Source organism: Chlamydotis macqueenii, chromosome 3 (assembly GCF_036417535.1).
Source record: "Chlamydotis macqueenii isolate bChlMac1 chromosome 3, bChlMac1.mat, whole genome shotgun sequence".
Classification (NCBI taxonomy): domain Eukaryota; kingdom Metazoa; phylum Chordata; class Aves; order Otidiformes; family Otididae; genus Chlamydotis; species Chlamydotis macqueenii.
The window spans coordinates 111,812,035-111,831,271 of record NC_141558.1 but is presented as its reverse complement, the minus strand read 5'-3'; the positions used below and the strand labels follow the sequence as shown (position 1 = coordinate 111,831,271).

Genomic DNA, 19,237 nt, shown 5'->3' with positions numbered 1-19,237 from the left:
CTGGCAATAAAAGAGAAGTGCCAATGCTCATCGTTACAGCACAACGGTAACTCCGTCCCCGTTCCCCGGGCAGGAGACAGGGACGCCGATGTGAGCCCTCACGGCCGCCCTCCCTCAGTCTCCTCTGCTTCCCCGGGCCGCCCGCCGCCTCGGGAAACGCCGTTCCCGCCGGGCCGCACCGGGCGGGGCCCTGCCCGCTGGGCTGGCGGCGGCGGCAGGTGCGGGCGTGGCGGCGGGGCTCGCCCCGGCGGCCATGTTGCGGTGGGCAGGGCGGCTGGGCTCGGTACCGGGGGCTCGGGTCTCCCCGCAGCAAGGGGGGGCACGGAGGAGAGGCGGGGACTCTTTCGGCTGTGCCCGGCGGGTTACCGGGGCGGCAGCACCGCCCCCGCCCACCTGTTGCCCGACTGCTGGCGGGCGGCCCCAGCCTCCGCTCACCCCGCAGGGACCGAGGAGCGACTGGAGTGTCCGGATCCGGCTCCCGTCCCCGTACCCCGGGGTCGTCGAAGCGAGGCCGGTGGGGGTGCCCGGCGGCTGGGCGAGACTGGTGCCACGCTCGGTAAAGCGCCGGGGGGGTGCGGCGGGTAATGGCTGGCGGCGGTGAGTCACCGCCGCGGCCCCACCTGCGTACTTAACCGCCGCCGGGCGGCCGGCGCCGCACTCGTGGGCTGTGCTGCCGCCGTGGCCGGGAGCGGCTTCTTCCTCCTCATTCTCCTCCTCCTCACAGGGAGCTCGGCTGAAGCGAGGCAGCTGCTGTATGAACGTTTGTCTTAGGAGTCGGAGCAGCACCAGCAGCCCTCAAAATGCCGAAGCCGGTAAGTGGGGCACAGAGGGAGGGAGGCGCTGGCCCGGGCGCTTCCCGCCGCCGCGGCGTGGGCTTGTCCCTGGGCCCTGCCGCCTCCGCCCTGGAAGGGCCGAACCCAAGCGCCCACCGCGCTGCCGGGCCGAGCTCGCTGGGACGGGACGGGTCTTTTCAGCTCGGACACCCGCAGAAGTTCTCCGCGGAAGGAGGAGGGAGCTGGCGCCCTCCGGAGCGGAGCGGGCATGGGGCGGCTGGCGGGACGGAGGCGGCCCGGAGCGGGGGAAGGAGCCGCGGGAGCCCCGCTGCGGAGACCCAGCGGTGGGTCGCTGCCTCTTCTGCTGCGCTCCCGCGCTGGGAACACACAGACCTCCCTCCTCCTTCTTAGAAGAAGAGGTTTTATGACGCTCCTGCTTAGGAGAGATGGCAGAACTGCATTGGCTTCCATTGAGGGTTTGCATGGCCTGTGTATTTATCTACGGGAAACGTGTATGTGTCTCTAAACACGGGAGAAACTTTTTTCCCCGCTTTGTGATCTAAAAACTAAATGTGAGGGATTAATAATGCAGTTTTCTGCAGTAGTCTTTACCAGTCATTATCAAAACTCTTTATTTTTTTTTTTAATTGAACAAACTTGGCTGTCTCTTTCATCCCTCTCTTTTTTTTTTTTTTTTTTTCTTGATACACACCCCCTCCATCTTCTAGTAGATTTTTTTTTTTTTTTTGCTTGTTTTGTTTTAAAGTCTGCTACTACTCTGCCGGTTAGAAACGATAATTCCCTGGAGGAACCAACTGCCTAATGCGAAGCTTTGAGCAGTCATTGGAGCAGACGCACTTTTGAACTCTGAAGAGCATAATCGGAACAGATTGTTGTTGCTATCTATTTTCGATAGAGGCAATATTTCTTAAAATGCAGTGCAGTGGAGGACTTATGTGAGTATTAGCTACACCCTGTGAAGTGGGAGTAAACAAGCTTATCTTCGTGGTAATAAGCAATTGATATTTTACCACCATAACATTAAAGTTAGTTAACTTTTTTTTTTCCCCCCAAAAAAGGAGTGCTTATGTTAACTTATAGTACAGTTTCTCTAAACCTACCAAAAAAAAAAAAAGTACTCAATCCTTTTAAGAACTGCTAAATCTTCAGTCTCCCTGGATGTATTTCATCACTAGAAGATGATATGTTACTGCATATTAAAAATATATACTGAAAGGACCCTTCTGCAGGTGTGGGAGAACATACATAATTTACAAAGCATGGCTGTAAGAGGTTGCGTGTGAATAATCTCTCTCTGCCTTATTAGCCATTTGCTAATTACAGAATGCTTTCTTGAAATATCCTGGTCAGAATAATCTGAAATCCTGGTTTAGTCCTAAGTAGTACTGGAAGCCATGGATAGGTGTGGAAAAACTCTTTAATCTCTTAAAAACAACTGCAATTTTTTTTTTTTCCTTTTACCTGGCATGGCTATGTTCAAATTCCCTCATAGATGTCAATTTTTGTTTGTTTCTTGGCTGACTAGCCAGTAAATAACAAAGGTGGATGATGTAAAACAACTTCCACTGGGGAAGGGTGGTTGTACTCTAATGATTTCTGAGACGTGACCTACTGGCTGGGATTTATAGACAAGACTCTGTCAATAGTTTGTACAGTATAAGCACTTAAAAAAGTCTGCTGTTCAGTAAGGCTAACTGCCGTCTTACTGTAAACTGAAAAGAGGAATTTTACAGAGGCCGTTTTAATAAAACACACTGTTTGGTCTGGCTGCTTCAGACTGAGACTGGATTTGGATCCTGCCCAGCCCAGCTCATTTGGTCTTAATACAGCTAAATAGGATTCCTGTCCCTTTGCAGGGAGCAGGGGGAGAGGATGTAAAGCTGTCACTCCAGAGGCAGAACTGTGCTCAGGACGAAGGTGACAACAGCCTTTGGCATACGTGAAGAATGATGGCATGAACTCTTGGGACGCACAGGGAGGCAGTTTTAGTTTCTGATAGGTATTTGACATGGGTATGCAATATTTGTTACTTACACTTGTTTGCATGTGTCTTGTCTGCATGGCATAAGTAAATACGATGTTGCTTGGCAGACTTCCTGCTGCTGTGGGTGAGGTTTGACACATTGATCATCAGTTATGTACAAGTAAAGATTAAGATGACAGAAAGCAAAATTTTGGTGACACCTCCCCTCACTCCGCCCCAACCATGAAGTTAAACCTTTATACAAAACTTTTGTTTTAACAAAAATTATGCGTGCATGCACAAAGCTTACGGATCATGTTTGTAATTCATTCTTTCACAGTAGACAAATAGTAAGTCTATTAACACTAGAATGTTAGTGATTTTGTATTTTAATTGAGTACCAAAGTGAAGTGCTAGAAAGCCAGTATTCCAGATTGTGCGTAATGTTTAATTACAATTAGTTGGCTGACGCATGTTTACAGTGCCCAAAATAAATTTTAGTAACAGTCCAGAAAAGAATTCTGAAATAAATATATTTGTTAATATAGACAAATGTTAATTTATAATTTAACACAGACATTCTGCCATGTGTAACAGTTACAGATTAATGAGATCTGTCTGAGGTAAGCCATAAATATATAACCTGTGCCCGGTTCATAAGGGTTTGTGGCTGGGAGTTCATCAACAGTTCAGATGCATAATTTCCATCTGGTCTGTAGAGAAGTTCATTAGACTTCACAGGTAGTGAATTATGATGTCAGGAAGTGCAAGAGATGTCATCTTGTCCAAATCTTGCTATGTTGTCTGAAAACAAGTGAAATGCTAAATAAATTTATTTGGTCAGCCTTGCATCTTTTCATTACTGGAGTGTCTGTGTGCTCTCTGTGTTTTTCCTAGATGCATGTTACTGGTTTGTTTCTGTTTGACTCATTGATTGGATGGTGTTTTAGCTGAATTATATCCTTCTGCAAAACAAACCAATCTAATAAATTGTGTCTAGAACAGCATGGCTGTGGGCTAATAAACATTACTTACCGACGGAGAAGGAAACGTGATCTCTGGTCTATAGACCTGTTAATTTGATCTAACCTGCCAGCATTCTCTGTTACTTTATTGAAGGTGGGGTTTTTTTTTTGTTGTTGTTGTTTTGTTTTTGTTTCTTCTTGGGGAAAAAAACTTAAAGCTTCACAAGAAATGAAGTCAGCTTTGCAATAGAGCACTTGATGTAGTGTCACACAAGAACTTTTAATATTTGTGAGCATGTATATAAAACTGTGTAAAGAGAGGACAGCAGTAAATGCAGTCTAACAGCTTCTGGTGCTAAAGGGAAAGTACAAGTGAATAATATCCAGGAGCACCATTTTTAATGCCTTTACTAATGGCTGGTGGTCAGAAAGCTGAGCATACTAATGAAATCTGCTAATGCCATGCTGTTGAGGGGGAGGTATTACTGATGTAGAGGGTCACCACGTAAAGGGGATTGAAGGACTAGGGTAATAAGGTCTCATTGCAATAGTTTAAACTTGGAGGGCTTGGGGAGGAAGATCCCTTGCTATATAGGATAGGAGGATGTGGATTAATCAGTGATAGCGTAACTGTCTTGTTGTCCATGTCATCTGCAATGCATAGGGTTTCTCCAATGGAAAGCGTTACTAGAAGGTGCTAGTGAGGCCTTTCCTTGAATATAGGTTGTGCTTATCTGTGTCCAGGAGAGACAAATCCAAAGCAGAACCTAGAGAAGGGTTTTGGAATGACTAGATGCAGAAGGCCACCTCTTGATAAGAGCACTTGGCTAGTTTAGCCTGGTCGATTTAAACAAGCTACCTCTTCTTTCACCCATATAAAATGTAAGGGATTTAAATGCCAAAGAAGAGGAAGAACTGCTTTAAGCAGAATTTCTGGTTTAAGAAACTTTTAAACATTAGAGTAGTTGAGTGTATGTGGTGGTAGGGGGGTTTTGATAGATTTTTTTGTTTGGTTGGTTGTTTTTTTTGTGGGTGGATGGGATCGTTCGTGTCCCCCCATCTGCTTCCCCTTGGTTCTTGGTCTTATTAGGAGACTGTTCCATGACCTAAACTCCCTTAAGATAAAGTTTGACAAGGACACAATTTAATGTTGCTGCCTGTAGGAGTGGGGAACTGGAACTGATAATCAAAAGATTTTTCCCAGCCTTGTGTTCTTAATAATGTGCTAGTGTGTGTTAGGCATTAAGTGGTTAGACAAGTCCTCCATACCTGTTTGATATGGAATATATATTAATTCTGGAAAAAAACCCCAAACTTGAAGACAGTATGCAAGTCTTCTGCCAAATCTTTAGCTGTCTATGAATAGATGATGGCACTAAAAATCAAAAAGTTTATGATAGCCCAAAGATATGCAAGTGTAATGATGGGAATTTATTCTAAATACAAATAATAATAGTAGTTCCCAGATACTCCCAATTTATTCTTGACTGTGTGTCTTATAACTACACAGAGCAGTTTTATCTTCAAGTTCTTCACAGCAGATTGCTGTAATTGGACTGAAATAAAAATATTTTTTCGTATCCTTAAGTGCTCATAATGAATTAAAATACTTTTAGCTTATGGATAGCTATAGATTTAGTCAGGAGTAAAAATCTTACCTTTCATTGTAAGCACCAATTGCACTACATTAGATAATACAGTGTACTTAATTGATACGAGGTGCAAAATGGAAGCACAAGGAAGCTTCTGTTTCCCGAATGTGAGAACTCCCACTCACAGCTGAAGGTGGAGGATTCTATTAATAGTAAATTTAGGGAGCAGCTCACAGATGACTAAAGTTATGAGAGAATGAGCTCACAATTGTGCCAAAAACCTGAATTACTGCCTGAGGTGAGTAAGCATTTCTGTGGGCAGTTTGTTCTGGGATGTTAGCTGCAACAGCGAAATCAAGGGTGTTAACTGTTATGTTAGTCACTACTTAAATAATTTCTTAGCCTTCTTAAAGGGCAGAGGGGGGGAGATAAGCCTTCCTGTTCTTCTCCCTTCTTCCGCCCACATGAATGTCTTCCTCTGTCCACAAAAAAAAAAAAGCTGCAGTACGTCAGGGCATTTTGAGAATAAGACTTCTTGATGACCACTGAAGATTCCTGCATCAGTGTCGTTCTTGTTTGGCACTCGGCACTCTGTGTCCAAAGAGCTTTATGCGCACTGTAAATCCCATAATCACTCAGTTGACCTTGAAGGAAGGCAGTGCTGCCTAAGATCACTGAACCGCACTGCACACTGTGTTAAGTAATGTATTTTAGCTGCATTGTGTGCTTGCTTTGAAGCCTGGTTTCAGCATTAGATAACGCTTAGCCTCTAAGTTGAGACGTACAGCTCCTTGCAGAAGCAGCTGGAGTCTCTGGCTTTTACTGAGCGGTGTATGGGATCCTTTTCCCTAGGAAAGGGAGAAAATCATTGCTATGTGAGGCTGAAAACAAGGTGTAGCTCAGTGTAACAGCTAACCATGTTGCCTCCACATTGCTTATCTGTTCAGATCCAGTTTCTGTTTCTCTTTCTTGTTCCTACTTCATAGTGAGGAAAAATCACCTGCCTTCTCTACGTCTGCTCTTCTTTTTGAGAAAGCATGAGAGAGGCAGCCGTGCGCTCAGCTAGGACTGAGGAGCACCTGGTACTATCAGCTGTCAATTTAAATAAAAATCCTGAGTCTTAAGAATTAAAATGCAGAACTGTCATCTTCTAATTGAGTAAGCAAGAGAAAACTGTTGCTTGGTGACCCAGGACTTGTATTTGGCTACCTACTGTGCAGGCTCAATGGAGGAGGTGCTGGCACCCCTACACAAGGTCTTCTGCTAGCTTCGAGAAGGGAGTACGGAATTGCCCTGTTTGAGAGAAGGTTGTTGAATGCTTGCTTCTCCTTCCCACTTTCATGAGCAAGTGCTCTAGCTGTTGTGTAAAACTCAGAGGTGTCACTACCACTGTCTCTTCCTCTCTTGATTTTGCATGAAAATGTCCATGTTTGCTGTGGTGGTTCTAACCTCAGTGTGGAATGCTCCTCTGGGGATGCGAGTGGATGGACATCCAGTTGATGAATCTTGAGCAGGCTTATGAAATGGGTCTAGAGCTGCTCGGTTCTGCAGATGCGTAGAGCAGATCAATGAGCTGCGTGCTACCTGAAGAAGCAGAGATTAAAGAATCTCTCAGTTATACTGGGATGCCTGAATTTAGCCTGTGTGGCCCACTGGAGGACTTCAAAGTCTGTACTGTAGGATCTGGGCTTTTGAGTTCTTTGTGGGAGCTAAAGTTATAATTTAACATCCAGCTGAATGCACTTTAATTGTGAAAGCTTAGCTTGCTTAACTTTTTCTCTTTGTAGAGATAAGTGATTGTAGAAAGTTTCTGGTACACAGAGTATCTGGTGTCAATTGGTTGGTGGATTTGCATGATTCAGGGATCTTAGTGTGGGAGGGAATAGCATCCCCCTTTAAAAACTGATACAGCCAAGCAGGCAAACTTTTGAAAGTTACTTTTTCTGCCTCCACTGTGCTCTGGGAATGCTTTGGGAATCACTGGTGCGTATTTGTTTGCTGTCACCTGTCTATAGTGAAGGGCCTGTGAAGAGTTTCGTCTTGGAAGCTCTCAAGCTGTTTTAGGGGTCAGGAAGGGGTATTTTGCTGATCATTCCAGTCAGTTTTCCTGTATGATCTATAACTTCAAGAGCAATCTCTTTGTGCTTAGGTGACATTCCAGGACGTGCGATGACCTGCCTTTATCTGGGAGCAAACAGTACCTGTTGCATACTGTTTGAAGTACCTTGTTGGGAAGCGTAAGCATTGTAATGTGTTGGACGTAGATAAGGTTACCAAGCTATCGGAAGTGATCACATCACATAATCCCACTCAGATTTCGCAAATGCCATGTGGTATGTTCCACCGAAGTCCATGAGGTAAAATGAAAGGGGCTGATTATGGAACAGATAAAACTGAAGGATGAGGTATCAAATTAATGAATCCCTCTTTGACAAATGGATTCATGCAGAATGAGCATATGTTGTTACCGGACCTTGTGGGACTTGTTTTGCTGCTATTTCTCTTTTAGTAAATGGAGTTCATGTTCTTTCTGCACTTTGACTTCTGTAAGAACATGGCTGGCCTTGCTAGGTCAGGCAGAAAGCCCCTATAGTGTAATGGCATACCTCTGATGTTGGGCAAAAGCTGATGCCTGAGGAAGAGTATTTCAAAGATACGCACCATTGCTTTCCTCTGAGCTGCTGAGGTATTTGAGGCTGAAAGTTACTATATAATGAGTTACTAAAGGGATTTCTCTGAACTTGTCCAGTCTCCCCTTGAAACCATGTGAACTCCAGCAGCCGCAGTATGCTTTAACAAAGGCTGTCCTAGATAACTTTCCAAAGAACATGAAGGTTATCTACAATACTCCTTGCTACAGCACTATTTGAAAAACTTTTCTTGTTCAGAATGTTGATGCCCTATAGTTATTCTACTGGTAGAGCAATGAACATGTGGTCCTTGTCCACCCTGTTCACATGACTCATGAATTTATATGCTCTTATGTCCCAGCCTCAGTTAATTTTCTTCCAAACTGAGAAGTCTTAACTAGCTTAGGTGATCCTTGCATGGAAATTATTCCATGCCTTTGAACATCCTTGAGCTTCTTCCAGCTCACATCTGGGGAAAATACTGCTTTGCATCCTGTAAGGTCTCCATCTGGGAAGAGTATAGTTTCTGAGAACACTTCTCCAACAGTTGGTTCTTGGTTCCCTTAAACTCTCAGAGCATAATCCTGTGAGAGAGTAAGTCATACTCTTCTGTTCACACAGCCCGCCCTGCTCCAATATAACGTGCTGCTCTTCCACCTCAGAAGGACAATCATGATTATCTTGTGCTAGTACTGTTCATACAGGGTCTGCTGAAAGTGTTGAGAGCTGTGCGCTGACAGGCTGTGTTGTTGCTTGGTCTCCAGGTGAGTATCCGTCAGACTTCTCACCCTTTGGAATGGCTCTGAGTTTTCCATGCACATTGCTCTCTAGAACCTATTCCTCTGCATAAGCATTGGAATAGAAGGCACCAGGACTGATGTTCAGATTCAGGGGAAGCTCTGAGGCTATTACAGCTTTCATTTAGAGTATTTGTGCTTTCAGACTCTGCTTCTGTTTGTTGTGACTTGGTACTGTGGAGTTCAGCTTTTGCATAAATTGTTGTATGCCTGTTATTTCCAAATGAAAAAGCCAAGCGGAGGTATGAAATGGTGTTTGTGCTCTGGATCAAGACTAAAATACTCAATTATTTTTTTTTATTTTCCATTGCAGGGATTGCAGAAGGATCATACTACTTTATGTAGCTAACTCACATAAATATTGGACGTGTGAAATTGTTTGAAAGGCTCTGAAATTATAATACAATTTGATATCTTAAACCTCTATATTATCTGCATTTGGCCTCATGCTGATGTTTCTGATGGAAGGCCACAAAAGATGATGTGATTCGTTCTAGACTCTGAGTGACTTGTGGAGATAAAACTTATTTGAGGATTGGTTGTGGATCTTGCTTTAAACTTCTTGTGTAAAGCCTTCGTCTCACACCTTCGTTCCATTTAATTAGATGCAACAGCTGTCATGATAAAACAGTCTGTGTGAAGGAGTTTGATCCAGTGGCCCGTAGCTTCCCACTATATTTATCCTTTAGGTACAAAGGACCTATTGTTGCTGCAGTCTCTGTTCCAAAATTCATCCTAACAGCCATGGAGGGCAAGTAGCTCACCCAGGCAGCAGCGCTGCGCTGAGCCTGCTGCCGTTGGCTGCGTGCTCCTTCTTTAAAGAACAGACTGCTGCTTGTACACAGATATTCCGACCGTGCTAGCAGAGTATTGTACAGCATCATAGTCTTCAAAGTGAAGTTAATGTATTTCAGCAGAACACCTGATGCTTTCTAACCTTGTCTATGTTCCCAGTAAACCATTCCTACATCCCTCACAGAAAGTGAGAGCAAATGTTTTGCATTAAAAACATCCTGGGGCTTTTCAGGCTAAAGCGGCGTTGCTTTATGTCTTACCAGAGCACAGGGCTGTCTCTAGGTAATTTTACTTTTTAAAAAAATGTGAATCGTAAAATTTTATCTCAATTGTCTGTCAGTTTTTCAGTTTCTTCTTAACTCGAGACAGAATGATGCAGTTTACTTATTGGGAGACAGTGGGGGGAACTTTGGTGGGTGGAGAAAAACTTTTTTATTTTATTTTTTTTTTCCCCTTCCCTGGGGAGAGTACTTGCTTGGTTTTACTGTTTCACTGAACAACTAATGTTAACTATACAGAACTGACCAGAGGTGGAGAATGCTGGAAGTCTGGCTGAGGCCAAGGTATTTGGGAAACAGGGCCATCAGAGATGTAGCATCATGCATGCTTGCCACACCTGCATGAAATCTTCATGATCTTCTGGCATGCAGAGCGTTATTGCTTACCTGGGACAAAGAACTGGATTACATCCATGGCTGCTTCTCAGCTTTTCATGCAGATGTCTGCTATGCAGTTATTATATGCTGATGGAAGGTACATCAGGCTTTGGTTAAGGGAACTGAGACAGGTGTGTAATTTTAGCATGGCATCTTCTGCACATCAACTAAAAAAGTTTGAATTTACATTCTAGGATTATCTTTGTATTTAATTATAAGGAAGGTTTCATGCTATCTCACAAAAAGAGTCAAGTGACCTGACTGCAAAACCAAACTCAGTGGGTTGGCTTTCTGGTGATCTGTTTGTGTATACTGACAAGGAGGGGGAAGTTTATTCTGAAAATTCAACCTGCTTTGCTAAAACTGGAATTTCTGGATGACTTCTCAGATCTGGGTTTTCAAGGTTTTCCTGCTCAAGTGAGTCCCCCCACCCCACTTCATGCAAATGAGTCCAGCATTCAGATTTCACTTCAAAATTATTCTTGGCTTTGCCTCAAAGTACTTTTTCTCTCTTCAGAAAAACTTAATGTAAGTTGTTATAAGGCTTTTTCACCTTGCATGGGAGCAGCAAATACCTGTGTACTCCTATTGCCTTGAGTAAACTTAAGAAATTTCAGTTAGGTATAGCTGATATTGCTCCTCTTAAATACTGAGGATTACTAACAGAAGAATGGTTGTACAAGCTGATGGATTGAAGCTGACTAGTAGTTAAGGCTAAAAACTGTGCTGGATAATTTTGAAGTAACTACTAGCTTCTAGATTATTATAGACAGCTATATTTACCCTCGGTGGTATTTCCCCTTCTCCTGGGAAGTTGAGCAATGTTTTAAGGAACAAAGACCAGCCTAGTCAACTCTAATTTTAGCTGTTGCAAATGCAGCAGTACCTAACTGCTTCATAGACTCAGAGGAATTCCAGTGGGACGCGACTGAACGTTCCCATTTATTTGCGATGAGGAAGCAATGTTTAACACAATGAGATTGTAAATGGAACGCGTCCTTCTGTTTGCAGCCAGATCTTTTTGATTTACCACGGTATGCTGAGAAACTGGGTCAGTTAAATGGGTGCAATGAGCTCGCCATGTCACTCAAGTGCATGCCAATGAGGCTGTCCCCTTTCATATTTTGTCAACTGATGAGGCTGTTTTTCTCCCTTCTCAGCAAGCTATGCGCTCTGCAGTCCGCGGTCCAGAAGGGAGCACTCGGGCCTATTTTGCTGTGCTCCTGCTGCCCTCTGAAATGCTAAGTGTTGGGCAGGTAGTGCAGAAGGGATTCTGGTGTGGGAGCAGGGGAGAGAGTGTGGGGCTGCTACTGAAAGGCTTCCTTCAGTGTTGTGCTGTACATCTCTTTTCTACTTTCATAGGAATCAGATTGTTCTTCCCATAGAAGAGAAGATGCAGGTTTGTCATTTGCCTTCTCGTTTTAGCTTCTTGGAGATCCTTTAAATCATAAAAATTAAGCACTGGGGAGGGCTTGAACCTATGTTTTCTGAAGGCTGCATGGAAGTGGCTATATAGTATGCCAATATCTTACCACTTCAGTAATTTTTGTTTCCTTTCCTGTTACCCAGCCTGCAAGGTAATAAGGCTTTTTGGTGTTTTTGTCTTTGTGAGTTTAAAAATTGCTGTCTTTCCACAAACACTTCATGTTTCGGACAGCTCCCATTTGGAAGAGATCAGTGCTGTGCTAACAAACCAACTCCAGCTTGAAACAAAAAAAAAAACAAAAAAAAACAAACCCATGCAATGAACCGAAAGCCACCTGAGCTGCAGATTAGTGCAGGCTTTCCTTGATTAACTTACTCCCTTCCAAAAGAAGCATTAAAATTTGGATGACAGCATTCCAGCTAGCAAGTCATCAGGCAATCAGAACAGAACAGTCACCCTCTGTAATGCTTCTGGTGACAAATACACTCAAGACTGTAATTTTTCTTTCTGTGCAATAGTATCACACCAGGAAATGTGGTGTTTTTCTGGGGATTATAATAGACCACATCCTTGTCTACAGTCCTGCTATAGCCCATTGTTTGCAAGCCTGTAATTTGTTCATCTCTTTGTCTGCCTCTTGTCCATTCTCACCTCTTGTCCATTCTCACCTCTTCAAGTGTAACACCTGTAACTATTTCTCAGATCTAGCAAGATCTTTGAATTCCAGCCCTGTTTATTTTTCATTCTTGACAAGGTGCTGTTTGTGAACTTGTAAGTGCACTCTGTGAGAATAGCTAACTGCATTTTCTTACTCCCTCTACCTCACCACACTCATGTCCCCCTTTCAAGACCTTGGCCTGCTATGAAAAGGTCAGAATGTGTCCCTGCTGTAGTTCCAGCAAGATGAAGGTGCTGAGCCCAGGTGGGAAGGAAGTTGTGCTTTGGCAATCCTGCAGTAGCCAGGATCATTTGCTTTATATTCACGACGCTTTCTCCTGCTTTGAAAGAAGATATGGAGAATTTAGGTGTACAACTTGTCGTTTGGTTGTAATTTTGCATGGCTCAGTTTTGTTGTATACCTAGTCTATGTCATATGGGACCACAGCAGATATGTTACTAGATGAGGTTTGATCCATCAGGAAGATTATTCTGTCAGAGAAGAACAGAACTGCCTGTACGTGCCGTATTCTCAACATGTTGGTGTTCATAAGTGCTAAAGAATATTATAGTAAATTGAACTAATGTTTCTCTAGTTGCTTGATTTATTCATGCTACTTGCTCTCCCAGAGTTCTCCTTTCCTCTTCACAGTTTCTGAACCATTAGCCATTGACTTAAGTAACTTGTGGAGGACAGAGAAATGTAGACACTGAAGTGTTAGTAGGTCAGCTCTGAGCTCTGAAGCCTCTAGGACTTTTTTTCCCTAATCAAAGCTGCAGATTTTCCCAAAATAGCTTCCAGGAGCTGGGACTACAGTTACTCCATTAGTTAACACAATATATTTCTTTATTGTTGGGCTTGGTTTCAATGAACACTAATGTGTGGAAGGAGGAAGAATAGAGAGCAGTTCCAGTGCCCTTCTGATGCTGCTGTGTGAAATTGCTGTTCCTGTTACCAGATACCTAATCACTACACACACCTATGAACAGGTCTGGTTGCTAAGGTTGAAATGCGATTACTTTGTCTGTGCAGATGCATTGCAACTCATAACAGGCAAGCTTTTTGCCCTTCATTACAAGTACAAGAGTAGTTATTGCTTGTGTGGTGGAAGAGTAGACCTGCAGAAGTGAGGATGCAAGCTTAATACTACTGCTTTCTTACTGGTATTCTTGATACCACTGCTTTCTCTTATTGTTCGTTAAGACACAAGCATGTCCATATGCTCTATGGTCAGTTTGTGTGTGTGCAAGAAACCTTAACAGGCCTGCGTGCTGTTTTGCACAGTATGAGCTGTGCAGGTACAGCGCTTCAGAACCCCTTATCCGCCCTTGCGCTATGCCGTTGGCCTGCTTACGTGTAGTAGCTACTTGCCTGGGATTTCTAGACATCCAGTGACTGAAGAAAGAAGGCATGCCTATCTAGATTTCTTCACTGTGACACTGCTAATTGCCACCACTTGGAAAGATACTTCTCTAGCATTCGCACTTGTAAACCTGCTATTTAAGAGAATCTGGTCTTTATCCCTCCTTGGAGAGAGGAAGAAAACATTCCTGAGCATTGTCTGTGGCGTTTAGAGCTGCATAATGATAATGATATGCACCACTTCAAGTACTAGTTTGTCTTGTGTGTATGGGTAAAAGTTGGTATTTACTGCCCTTTATCTTACGTATTCACTGGAAGTAAATTGTACGGTATTTTAAATGACTTGCACAACTTTGTGGTTTCACTAAACTATTTTGTTATGCAAGCGAACTTAAGGTGTATTAGATGTCACGCACCAAGATGCAAAATATCCATGACTGCTTACTGTGTGTAAAGGCTGTGGTTTTTTTTTCTATTCTGCTTGCCCTTTCCCCTTCAGTGTAGGATGTTTTGCAGTAGAGCTGCAATATCAGAAAGGGAATGGTTAACTTCAAAGATACCCTGTTACCTGCAACCAGAGACAAATTCTGGACCAACAGGCTATAGCCTGAGAGTCAGACTTTAGAGAAAAAAAAAAAAAAAAAAAACGAACAAACCTGCCTCTGCGTGCATGGTATCCAATATACCTGGAAACTGGGTGCTTATGAGAGGAAGGGATTGAGGAGGCAATGTCATCTTGAGTTCCTGTCTAGATCTTGGATCTTACACAGAGAAAGTGTTGCCACTCAGCTGGTTGGCAATGTGTTGCCTCCTTAAGAGACTATTTCTGAAGGTTTTTCAAATGACACTTTCATTTTCCAAGTTAGTTACTGTTTAGTGCATGGTTTCTGGAAGACTCCAATGTCTTATAGATTGATCTACTGCATTAGAGTTAGAAGAGATAATGTCTTAACAAAAAAAACCACAAACAAACAAATCAAAACGAAACAAAAAAAACCCAAAAAATGTAAGAACAAATGCATGACTTGAGGGCATTGCTAGAGCAAGGAATTCTAACTACTGTAACTTCTAGTACTAAAACTTCTCATAGCATTACCATTGTTTAAACTATATTCTGAAGTTCTCTCCAGTTCCATCTTTCATCTTGCTTCCACTCCCTTGTGCCAGTTGGAAAGATAGGTAATGTGAACAGTCTGAAGTCATGGAATTAAAGTTCAGTCATTTGGTGTAGTAAGTTTCTCAGTTTCTGTTGCGTCTTATGGTTAATTGAGCTTTTTTTTTTTTTTTTTCCTTATAATGCAAATGGCATTGCCCTTTCAACAGCATGTTTTTTTCCCTCTGGATCAAATTTGTTAGCAATTTTATGCATCCTAAGAAGGGGAAGAGGAAAACCTTGTGTTCCATAATGTTTTCATACGCACAAGCAAACCTTCTAAGGTCCTACTTGTCATTCATTTTAAGTATGTTAGTCTCGGACATAGAAGTGTAATCCTGAAGCGTTATGGCATTGGCCTGTTGAGAAGGAAGTTACAACTTACTGTCTAGGATTTTTAGCATGCTATGTGCATTTAAAAACCCTTATTGCATGTATGACAACCATGTGCTCTTCTCCCCCATCCACACACCTGTCTTCTGAAACAATCAAAAACTGCTTTCTTTTTTGGTTATGGCTTCAATTTTGTCCTGGGGTACTGCTAGGATTTGGTAGGATTTGACCTGCCTTGCCTACACAGGGTAAGCACAACTTCAGTTCTGAACGTTGTCTTAACTGTGTCTTGCTCTTTTTGTGGTTGATATTAATTAGTCTGAGTTATTCCCTGTTTTCCTCCCCAACAATATTGATTAGCATCTTGGGTTTTGATTTGATCGTCTTGGCACCATAGGGAGTTTCATGTGGTCTGAGCTGAATGCCAAACTGATTGTGTCTCACGGGGCTCTGAGCAACCTGATCTGGTTGGAGATGTCTCTGCTTCTTGCAGGGGGGTTGGACTAGATGACCTTTAAAGGTCCCTTTCAACCCAAACTATTCTATGATTCTAACAGACATCAAGATTTCTTCAGACTGTCTAAATCAGGGTTTCTAGTGGGTTGAGCTCTGTTTGCCTGCTTCACTAACAGCTTCTCTGTGGCTGAAAGCTTACGTGGAGTGGTTGCAGGACATTTGTTTAGAAACACTGTTAAAACCATTATGTTCTTGAAATCAAGCTGAAGGTTTGGAGATGAGAAGCAAGAGGACTTAATATGGCAGGAAGGAGACTCAGAGGATTTTTTCTGGGCAGTCATCAAGTCATTGACATGACAACTGCTTGAGGCCCTGTCTCTTCTTGCACTGCTTGTCATGTGTCCAGCAGCTTGTCTCAGGGCACACGAGGAAATTCCTCTTTATCGTGCTGGTTGTTCAGCCCTTTATGAAGACAGAAATCAGCCTTTACCACATGCCTGAAGTGTCCTTGAAAGCTTTCTGGATAACTAAGCAGTCATGTTCCTGCGTGCTTATGGCTTTAAATGGTTGAAGTGGAAAGCAGATTATTTCAATTTTTGGTCTTAACACTAAAGTAATTTTCAAAAGATGTAGCAGGTATGTGGCTTTAGCACTAAATAGCTCACTCTGTAGCTGATCCTTTAGGAAGGGGATTGTATCCAGAAAGGTCTTTTAGGGTTGAAGTAATGCAGGGTATTCCCCTAAACTAAGGAGTTTACCTTTTTTTTTTTACTAGCAAGTAACCACTAAGGAGATAGAGTAAAAGACTATGTACTGGTACCAGCTGGAGTTGTGTGCTCAGCCAACATCCTGCAGGTTTTCTGGTAAGGAGTGGAAGCACATTCTTTCAAGTTCTTTAGCTTGTAAAGTGATACTTATTTTACACCACTGTGGTGTTTCAGCCAGAAGTACAAATAACTTGCACAATATAAAACTGCAGATTACGAGCATATGTTTTCTTGAAGGGGGTAGAAAGGGATTAGAATATGATTAGGGATTTATTGTTGAGAGGGATTAAGCAACAGGAGCTTTTTAAGGTCACATCTTGGAATTGCAGCCTTGCTGTTCCTGAGAATTTGGTATCTGAACTTGCCCTCCCTTCTTACGCTGGAAACACTATTTGGGAAACCTTTGGTTCTTAAGGCACAGGAAGAAAACCTTAAGCATACTTCCATGCTCCATTATGGAACCCAAATGCTACAGTTAGGAAAAGGAGTTCTTAGAAACCTTTCTTGCTCGTTCTTTCTTGTTGCTTTAGAAGACTTTTTTTTTTTTTTTTTAAAAAAAAAAGCAATCCTAATCTAAAGGATACTGCTTTACATACTGCTTGAAAGTCATAGAGCACCTAAGCAGTTGTCTTCCCTGGTTCAGTTCTGGGGTTCCATCACTTGGAAACTGTCTTCAGTCATCTTTCTATAGGAGGGTCCTCTGTCCTCTGGGAAACAGCAGGAGAAAGAAACAACTCTAAAGGCTAGAAGACACTGATGTCTACATGTCTCTAAAAAAGGAATACAACATTTTCTGGTATATTTGATTAAAACTAGCTGAGGCAATTTGTTTTATTCACAGTTCTGTGTTAACTGTACCATTGTTTTACCTGACATTTATCCTAGAGTTTAAATATACAGAATTAACTGACCAGAAACTGCTGCAATGTCAAGGCTTCACAGTGAGTGTTCCTATTCCTCTTCTGCCCTTCCCTCTCATTTCTTCAAACGTGTGGCGATGTGCTGGGAGTCAGTGCTGCAGCTGTAGCAGGCTCTCCTGGCTTTCTGTAATGTGACATTTATAAAGCGTTGGGAAATTGTAATGAAACCTTACCTACCTGTAGCTTGCCAGCTGGTTGTCTGGCCTTGTGTTTACATGTCCACTTTTTCTTCTCTTCCTTTTGAAATACTAAGCTACAGATCTAACTTGTTAGTAGAACTACACTGCATGATCATCCATCCCAGTCTGGATTTTTTATTTGTTTTGGGGTTGTTGGGTTTTTTGAGATATAGTATAGTATTGCAGGCAGTATACTCTTCTGTAGTCAGAATAGTTAGGATCAGTTAGAGATAATCCTCTCCTGATTTGCCATTTTGCTGGTCCTTATGCTGTTCCCTGCAAGCTTAGTTGCTGCTTTTGCCTCCTGATTAACTGCTAATAGACTTTTTCTAGTCATTAAACAGCCTTGCCTTCTGCATACAGTAGTAACTTCTGTCTTGCAGTCTACTTCTGCCGTTGCAGTAAATCTGGTTATGTTGTTTCTTCGCTGACAGCAATAGCTTAGTGAACTCTTGCCCTGTGGTACCATTCAGTACCCATAACTGCTGTTTTTATGTGCCGAGTAGATTTTTACGAGGGAAAGAATGAACGTTTATCGGGTTAGTGCTGATTGCTTCGTAAGAATAATCTGCAACCTTTTGCCTTTAAAACCTCAGATTAATTCCAGCCCTAATATAAATGGAAGTTAAATTATAAGTCTTAAATTTAATTTAGTCATTAGGGCCTTTCGTAATCCAAGGGATGGCCTGCAGGCAGCTATGTTGCGTGCTCACAGGAGCTCTTATTCCAAGGGAGTTTAGGCCTGGAAATAGTCAACTCTAAAATGCACTCTAGTTTAACCAGAAGCTCAGTCCAATCCTGTGTTGAGTAGGAAAACCTGCAAAGCAATATGGATAGGACAGCAAAGTCGGTGTCCCAATTAAGTTTGCTTGTGTGATAACACAAATCTAATTGGGGCTTGAGTGTGTATCCTGTAGAGGTTACAGTAGTGCATCGAAGTGTGGAGACGGTATTGTACACAAAGTGCTCTGTTAACACTGAGAAATTGCTTTCAATATATCTTAAACAATGCCTTTTGTTTTTCTCCTTAGATCAATGTTCGAGTTGTTACTATGGATGCAGAGCTGGAGTTTGCCATCCAGCCAAACACTACAGGCAAACAGCTGTTTGACCAGGTCAGTCAAGGGTTGGTATGGGCTCTTGTTGTTTAAGCTTGGAGTACATTTTGGACTATAATGTTTTCTTAAGACTGGATTCCAAACCTACCTACCTTTCTTCTCCCCACGTTCTAATCAAAAGGCCCTGGTCTGAACTAAGATCTCTAAATTCCATCACGGTAAAAGAAAAAAGCAAAAATCCTTGCAGGTATGTTATGTTCTAGTGAAACCTGTCTTCCTAGCGGTGTTGGATGATGAAGTGTTGTAAGGGATCTAAAATGTCTAGACAGCATAGGTAGCATGTAAAAAATGCACCTCTTGCTTTGAAATACAGCTTAGCTCTCATTTATGTCTTAAATTCTAAAGTTGAAATGTCCCTGTGCAGAAAACTCTTCAGAATCAGATCTTCAGATGGCTGATGAAGGTGTAGGTGTAGCTGCATTTGTTCAGAAGCTGGGTTGGAGGCAGTCAGTTGCCACAGGTGTTTGAGTTTGCCAAACTACTGGAAAACCAGATGAGTTTGTGATCTCCATGCAGCAACTATAGCAACATGCCTTGTAAGAAGCCCCTGTGCAGCAAGATGGAGCAGAGACTTGCCCAGCCTGCCTCTGGGGGTTCCTAGGGAAGTGGAGGGCAATAGTAGCCAAGACTCTCCTCCCTTACTGTTATTCTTCCTGCTGCTGCATTAACAATA

General features: G+C 42.7%; 1 protein-coding gene across 1 annotated transcript in view; it reads left to right on the top strand.

The window, feature by feature from the left end:
* The first annotated feature begins 341 nt into the window (after positions 1-341).
* The window catches only part of EZR (ezrin), a 40,073-nt gene continuing 21,177 nt past the window's right edge, over positions 342-19,237 (top strand). Inside the window, exons 1-3 of the mRNA XM_086743516.1 lie at positions 342-514; positions 725-812; positions 18,478-18,561. Coding sequence (XP_086599642.1) covers positions 801-812; positions 18,478-18,561 — 96 coding nt within the window. The 5' untranslated portion in view covers positions 342-514; positions 725-800. The remainder of the gene's footprint in view (positions 515-724; positions 813-18,477; positions 18,562-19,237) is intronic.